This window comes from Scaptodrosophila lebanonensis, unplaced genomic scaffold, assembly GCF_003285725.1.
Source record: "Scaptodrosophila lebanonensis strain 11010-0011.00,11010-0021.00 unplaced genomic scaffold, SlebRS2 tig00000024-arrow-pilon, whole genome shotgun sequence".
In the NCBI taxonomy this organism is placed as follows: Eukaryota; Metazoa; Arthropoda; class Insecta; order Diptera; family Drosophilidae; genus Scaptodrosophila; species Scaptodrosophila lebanonensis.
Window position 1 is genome coordinate 7,798,023 of NW_022060538.1, and position 8,218 is coordinate 7,806,240.

Sequence of the window (8,218 nt, forward strand, 5' to 3'; positions counted from 1 at the left end):
ACGACGTATTTGCCACTGGCTCTGTTGACGAACCGGAACTGGTGCATTTGGTCTTGGCTTTGTTGGCGCCAAGTTCAAACAGGGCGGAAGCAAAATCCAGCTGAAAATATAAAGATGACGGCTCTTTCTCATCATTTTTAACAACTGGCTCGTTCTGCCCCTCAAGCGTTTGCAGCTTTTTACCAAATGCAATAAAAAAGTTGGACTTTTTTTTTCAGTTCTGTGGCTTAAATATATTTAAGTTCTTTCATCTTTGTTCAATAATATTGCCTTTTTTGATACAAAAATAAGCTTTGCTTAAAATAATAATCATTAATAATACGGTACATAAAAATTAAACAAATAATAAGCGTAAATTGTGTGTGTACCTAGCAGAAGTTTTTAACTTTCAACTCATCCTACATGTATTTAATAAATGTCTAAATGCATAAATGTAAGTTTGCGTGTGTTCTTGTTGTTGTTGTTGCTTGTGTATATATCTATATATGTAGATTTGGATGAGTGTGCACAGGTGGTGGTTTTTTTTTCATTTTGTTTCTATATGGCCATATCGTTTATCTGCTTATCAACTATGCGTTTATAAGGAGTCTGAATGAATGGGTTTTGTTCTTAAATTCTACCGACAATGACTGACGATGATGACGAAGACGACATTAAACCTTTGTAATTTTTTAGATAATATAATGCACATTTTTGTTACGTTAGAATTTGAACTAAAGCGGTAGGTAAGGTAATAAATTCAACTAAAGCACAAACCTAATGAAAACAATAAATTGACGAAACAAATCACTAACTTAAAAAACAATAATGACATGAAAAATTCGTTTTTGTGTGTGAATGAGTGCGTTGTGTATGAATCAGAGAGGGGGCGCGCGCAATTACAACTTAAAACTTAAACTAAACCAACAAATCAAAATCAACAAAATCAACTTAAGATTGGTAATCAAAAATAAATACCCACTTTCCTATATACAATTTAAATATACCCCCCAATTGTTTTCTTTTTTGTTTATACTATGATCATGCGACCCTTTCATAAGCGCTTATAGCATGAGACGTGAACGCGACTTCTTCAGCCGCCCAGTGGCGCCGCCCAAACCATCGCCATTCCATGACTTTGACTTGGCACGAAAGTGGCGATAGTCCTCAGTATATGCCGGCTCCAGCATGGGGCGATACGAGTGCGGTTGGCACAGATCGGCATGCGTCTCGAAAAAATCTTTATAGCCATTGTGCAGTAAATAGATTTCGGGATAATGTAGAGCCGGATACGCATTAGTATTACGCTCACGATCCAATTTGCGCAAGAAGCGCGACATCTTGGGGCCGCGCTCCGAAGAGAACTCGCAATGAAAAATGATGATGTTGCGTTTGTTGCCTGAAGCAGCATTTTGTTGTTGCTGCATCTCGGTTTGTTGGGTGGTCAGGAATTCCTCGAGAATTTGCTCGTGGGTGTACAAATTCTTGGCGCCCTCAATGTGGCCGCCCTCGAACTCGTAGGGATAGCGGCAGTCGATAATGCGATAGCTGGCCACCTGCTGATCGAAATCGCCGCGCAGCAAACGGGCCACAGTGGCGCTAGAGATGGACTTGAGGTCGCTATGGCGGCCGGGCACCAGGGGCAGAACATGCGCCTTGCTCAGATCACCAATTAGCTCCGGTTCGTTGCGATTCTCGGAACGGGCCAAGGCCGAGGCGATCTCTGCATCGTTTAGTGACATGCACTTGCGCAGTGGTGGGGGATGACTGGTGGTTTGGGTGCTGGCCGTGGTGGCTGGAGTAACTTCAGCAGGTGCTGGACAGTTCTCCTTCTCGGCACAGCGATGACGTTTTGTCTGCACGGGCGAACAAGTCGCCGATACAGGCGGTTCGGGACGCTTGAAACAATCCCGGGCAGTCTCTTTTGTTAACAGCATCTCGGGCGTCTTTGGTGAATTCGCATTCGTTTCTGTCATGCTGAGGCAGCGGCGCACCGGTGGACGACGCATCATCAGCGAGTCGGGAGTTTTGGGAGCGGGTGGTGAGGATTTAATTTGTCCGCTGATCAGCGAATTCAAACCGCTGGGAAAACCAAAACTGGGCGCCTGCTGTGACTGCTGCTCCATTTCCATTAGCTCCATGTACTCATCATCCATAGATGATTCCATAGAGCCGGTGGATGACAGACTATTAAAGACGCGAAACGTGCGCGCTGGCGTTGCTGCGCTATTACCGCAATATTGTTGTTGTAACTTTTCTTGCGGCAGAATTTGGAAACGCTGTGGCGAACCCTCTGGCGACAACAGGCCCAGCAGCTCGGGGTTGGGCATGGCCTGCTGGTCATGTGGGACGGACAGTGTGTCGTCGTCGTCATAAAAGGACAACTCGTCAGAGTCCATGGCCATGTCATCGATCGAGGTGAGACTGCAGGGCAGAGCACGGCGAGCGGCGCGACGTGTGGAGCCATTCACATTTCTGCAACGGAGCAAAGAGAGAGCGGGCGAAGAAGGCAAGAGATTAGTCAACTGCTTCAAATTTGGATAGAGAGCGAGAGCGGGTATGTGTCCTAAGCTGTATGAAGAGCGGGTCATTAAACCCGCAGTATAAAAATAAATGCATGTGCGGCGGTGGCGGCGATGGTGGTGTAAAGAAAAAACAACAACACCAACAACAAGGAGGGTTGCTACACACAGTTCCAGTTCTTATAGCTGTTCTGAACATATGCGCAAGCGTGCGAGCGAGCGAGCCCTTCTTGTAATTTTTTTGTAAATTGGAATTGGAATTTGAAATTAGAAATGAAATGTGCGCCTGCTTGCATGTGTTGGTGCATTTCGTATGCATGTATGTACATACATTTGTATGTGTGCCTCACTTTTGCGGTACTTTGGCAGACGGCGGGCGTTGTTCGTTCTTCCCTACTAAGCGGAATTCCCTTTTGCACGTTCTGCTCGAGCTGTTTTCATTTTCATTGGCAAGGAAGTGCATCCATCTGCACATTTTGGGTCACGCAAAGCGCAAAAGAACACGAAAAATAAAATAAGACGACGACTTTGACTTCAACTTTGTGAGTGTCTCGTCGGACAGTCAGTCAGTCAGTCGGCGAGCGGCAAAGAACCGCAAAGAATAACAACAACAAAGAAATTACTCACTGCCCCACGCTTTGGGGCTTGCAGCGATTTTTTTAAAAGTATTTTTTCTTTACTTTTTGCGCGGAAGCCGGTTTAATGAATGAAAAACAGCAACAACAAAGCAAGGCAATAACAACAACAGCTGAGCGCTGGCCTGTAGCCGACAATACGTGCCGGTGGCTCTTCAGGAAAGAAACAAAAAAAACTCGTTGGCTCTTTGTTGTTTTTGTTGTTGCTGTTTTCAAGTTCAAAGCGTGAAGTTATAACTTGTACTTTCATTTACGACAAGCATTAATTATTGTTACTATGTATGGTACACTTTTCACATAAATTTTTGTTGCTCCTACTGTTTCTGGCATTTGATAATTACCTTGAACATTCCATGCTGTTGCAGTTATTTTCCTCGATTATCGTTTCCCACAGCATTTTGTTGCTAGTGTTTTTGTATTATATTTATTTCCACAAAGAACAGTTGCGTTCACTTCGATCTTCCTCTCTTTTCGCCTTCGCTTATTCAAATTGCTAAAACACAATTTTCTCTTGCTTCGCGCACATTTACGGTTATCCCTGCATTTGCATTTGTTTTACAGTTTTAATGCGCGATTTTGCACTTTGTAGTCCTTTGTTGGTTGCATTTATTAAAACTAATATTGCATTTGTTGTTACAGTTGCATTTTTTGGAGTTTTGTTGATGATATTTTAAAATGTCCGGTTTAGCATTTTTGAATTTGATTTGTTGTTCTTTTTTGCTTGCGTTTATTTTTGAAAACATTCATATATTCGTTTAAAATATCCAGGCATTAAACACATCCGCACTCATAAAACTGTTGTTCTTTACTACCGTTCGATGTGAGTTGGCCGCCCAACTCAGAGGGAGAACAGCAGATGTTGACACGACGACGAACAGAAAACAAATGTATGACCGTCTCTGAGCGCAGCTGGTTTTTATAGAAGAGCGCAACCCTCTGCTTCGATGCAGGACTGCAGAGGCAAAGGCAGAAGCAGAAGCGGCGCTTACTGCGGTATGTGTGTGCAGAAGACTATGCGTGTGTGTGTGTTTGTGAGAACTAGTCAACTAAATTAGTTAGTGCATTGTTGTTGTTTTTGATCTGCTGCCGCTGCTGCAGAGATTCTTTTCATAGAACAGAAAAAAATTTGTGTTGCCTTGCTGCTCATTTATGTGTGCATGAGGAGGAGCAGCATATGTATGTGCAGCAGGGGCAAGAGCGGGAGCTGAAATCTATATTTATGAGTACATACTTATGTACTAGTATATGTGGCTCGGCACAAAAAGTAAAATGTGTGAAAGGAAAAAACGGAAAATCTAAGTAACTTGGAGCGATCTTGTGTGCAACAGGTAGTTTTTCTTCGTAACGAAAGGCGTACACAAATTTCCCCTCCACACCAATGGATGTGGCAGGGATTTGCTCCTGATTACTGCCGTCGACTTGGTGGTCGCCAGCGCTTTGCAAGCAAAAAATTTTGGCGGGCTTGCTTTTATACCAATCGCAGCGTCCCCAAAGAGCGCAAAAAATAGGCGCACAGCCGAGTGGGGCACGAGTGGAGCCGAAAACAAACGAAGCAAAAACATATGTGCGAGAAAACGGATTGCGTTTCAGTTCTGCCAATATTCGAGCTTCAAAAAAGCTAGATCAGCCCTTGAAAGAAGCTAGAAATGGCCAAATAATATTCAAATATCACTATATGCAATTATTGTTCATACTACCGACAAAACCGCAGTTATGGTTATTTTTAAATAAATATTAATAAATATATACGAGTTTTCATACAGCTGTACCAGTAACTCCGTTGTTTAATAAAATGTGTTTTTTATGCTAGGACCTTTTTATTACGTGCCTTGTGAAAAAGCGTTCTGAAGTCTCGCCAATCTCAGTTTAAATATTGTTTCTACAATATTAATATGACAAACTTAAAAGCTGGTGGTAAAACAGCTAAATTTGTGCGACTGACTGGCATTGCAGTTTGTTGAAGCGGCAGCTATGGGGGAAGGAAACGTGCAAAAATCTTTAAGCAGAATTTCAAGAGGGCGGCAACGCCAACGTTATGGCATTACCACAACGAAGAACAAAAAGAAGAATCGATTGTGTCGTTTGCAGGTAATAATGTGAGATCCACGCATTCCCAAAGTGTGCAGGTATGCACATTTATACATATATTTGTATATAAAAATCCGTACATACATAGTTTATATACATACATATATATGTAGGATGCTCCAGTCATATGATCGTCGCGGTGGCCAGGCGGACTGCTTTTGTATTGTGTTGTATGTGAAGACGCCAATGTCGTTAAGTGAGCAGCGCTCCAGTGGGGGCATGTGTGTGTGTGTGTGTGTGTGTGCGAGCGCGGCAAAGTTAAAGCAAAAATCGAGTTATGTGTGCAGTGGTGCTGTTGTTGTTGTTGGTTTTGTATGCAGGCCCTGCTGTCTGAAGGAGCGAAGGAGGGAACACCCATGGGTAAACAGGCGAATGGATAAAGAGTGCAGTGGCGTTCTTGCAGTTTTTGTTGTTGCTGCTGCTGCTGCCTGTTTGTAAGGCTTCGCGGCTTCTTCGACAAGCAAATCAAAGCGAAGCAATGATAAACAAAGGGCAGAAAGCAATGGTATGGACGTAGCAACAAAATGAAATCATTTACCCAAGCAAGCCTTCAAATTGTTCATTACCAGTAGAGGAGTAAATGATATAAAAGTGATTACCTCTACCAGTTGATGAGTAGAGCTCCAATAGCGGCGCAAATATTGCGCTCAAAGCTAAATGAGCTACGGTTTCATTCTCTTGAATTCCTTTTGGCCTCTTTGTTACTGCAGGAAGAGGATCATCTTATATAGTGCGCAACAAAAACAACAATAACTACAGCAGCTACGAAAAGGACGACGAAATCATAAAGTGGTTTTGAACAAGTTAAAAAGCGCACTTCTTATGCTTGCGATGGGTTAGAGGGGGGTTATGGTGCGCGGTACTGAGACTCGTGCAGTAAAATTGTGTGAAGCTAAAAAAAAACCTTAAACTCATTCATAGCCAGGCACCGTGGTTCAATAATTAAGAAAATAAGGTAAGCACATGGTCAATTGTTTTAAAATAATAATATGAAGCACATAACATACTATAATACGATGTTTTCTCTTGCAAATTCCGATTAATTTCACTGACAATTTGGTTAGAAAATGGCTTCAAGTGAAATGCAATATTCACAAATTGTTAACAATTAATATACTTGTAATTTGGTATAATAACTGATGTGAATATAGATTGACCAATTGATTATCATAATTTCAGATTATAACAATAAAGCCTGATGGTTAAAGCTTTGGCTCACTTGGCTGTGAGTCGGGGCAGGCTATATGGGTAAGTTCCACAACTATTTTTCAATATATGTAAAGATAGGGTTTTTTAAACTAAAGCCACTGAAGGTGCTTAATGAATTTCGCAATTATGTATAATTTATTATACCAATTGACTCACGCAAAATTGATCTTATTCTATTGCAATTTTTATAATAACTGATTGTCCTAATTACTTGAATCCAAGTTGGATTCAATACCGCTTATTCAGAGATCGAATTTTGGAAGCCCTTCAATCAAAAACAAAATCGAGGTCTAAAAATTTAAAAAGTGTTTATCTTAGCAACTTTAATTATAGTTTTTATGTTTTAAACAAATTTTAATAATTTGTAAATGAAAAAGTATTTCCAACATTAAGATGCTGAAATTCATTCCTTTAATAATTCAACATGGAAGATAGAATCGTTTAAGTTTTGGGGTACGACATAGTCCAGTTTAGTTTGTTGTTCTTACAGTTATTGATTTTCATTCAGTGTGAATCAAAGTAAAGCTACATATGAGTTCATCTAATTACTTCCACAATCGTGGACAATAATAGTAATTTATCAGATGACTTCCAGAATATGCCCATCTTATCTTTTTCTGTTCAAGAAATCAATTTTAGTTTAATTTTCATCACGAATTGCATTTTCCTACCATTTGGAAAGTGTGGCAGGTTATCAATTTGAATTACATAAAGAATATATGGAGTCGATGCTTAACTGAATTCTTCCGGTATATGTGTACGCATAGTCCATGATAACAGACACCATTTGGTAGGAGAGTTTGTATTCTACTGTAAATTAAGAACAGTTTTTAGAGGTATAACAGGAACTTTAAAAATTAATAATCATTTAATTTAGTATATAAAGTAATAAAACTTTAATTCCTTCATCGAATGCAGTGAAGGGTTTAATGGATTTATCAGTTTTTTTAACCATATTCTTCATTATTATAAGCTCAGGAGAGTGTGCTGGTAAAATAGAGTAAATAAATTCCTTACCACAGTGCGCAAAAAGGAACAAAAAAGAACGCGAAATCGACTGTGTATGCAAAAAACTTTTATAAACATATGTTTGTTTGTATGTATGTGTGGACATAGCTGGAGAATTTGATTGCGACAAAAGAATGGGCTGCATACACACACGAGTATGCGAAGAGTTTGTAACAACAACAACATGAATGGGAACAACAATAGCAGCGAGAGCAGCAAACAAATCAAACAAACCAAAAGAAAAAAAACAACAACTAAATTGTAAATCGAAATTCCAAGAAGTGAGCTTTAAGATTCTGTTTTATATATTTTTTACTGTGCGGCGGCGGCGACGTCGACGGAGGCAGAGTAAAAAAGTGTGTGCAAAAAAATTGGGTAAAGAACGTTTGAGATACTTTCGCGCGCGCGCGAAACCACGGGTCTTGGGTCGAGAAAGGGCGGCGAGGTGGGCTGGAAGTTGAGCGTGCGTCCGTATGTGTGTGTGTGCGTGTGTGGCACTTAGGGCGGTGCTGTGCATACACAAAGGTATCGCATGGCGACTCTGCAATGCAATTAGAGGATCACTGTTGAGGAATTTGTATGCCTAGGCAGACGTGCCATACAACCATATCAGTAATATATACATATGTATGTAAATAAGGCTATATACATATGTATGTTAATTCCCCTAACGCCCCCAACATGGCATTTGCAAGTCAAATTGACGAAGGTGTTGACAGCTTTGGGGACTCATGAACTCTTTCTTTCTCGCTTTCGCGTTCGCTATTTCACTTTTGT

General features: G+C 40.7%; 1 protein-coding gene across 1 annotated transcript; it reads right to left on the minus strand.

Annotated features, from left to right (window-relative positions):
* Positions 1–363: 363 nt before the first annotated feature.
* On the minus strand, positions 364–4,025 carry LOC115621848 (M-phase inducer phosphatase). Its single transcript, XM_030515660.1, has 2 exons — positions 3,478–4,025; positions 364–2,454 (listed from the first exon to the last, which is right to left on the minus strand). Exons 1-2 carry the CDS (start codon positions 3,531–3,533, stop codon positions 1,044–1,046), a joined length of 1,467 nt encoding a protein of 488 aa, XP_030371520.1. The 5' UTR covers positions 3,534–4,025; the 3' UTR covers positions 364–1,043.
* Between the last annotated feature and the right edge of the window lie 4,193 nt (positions 4,026–8,218).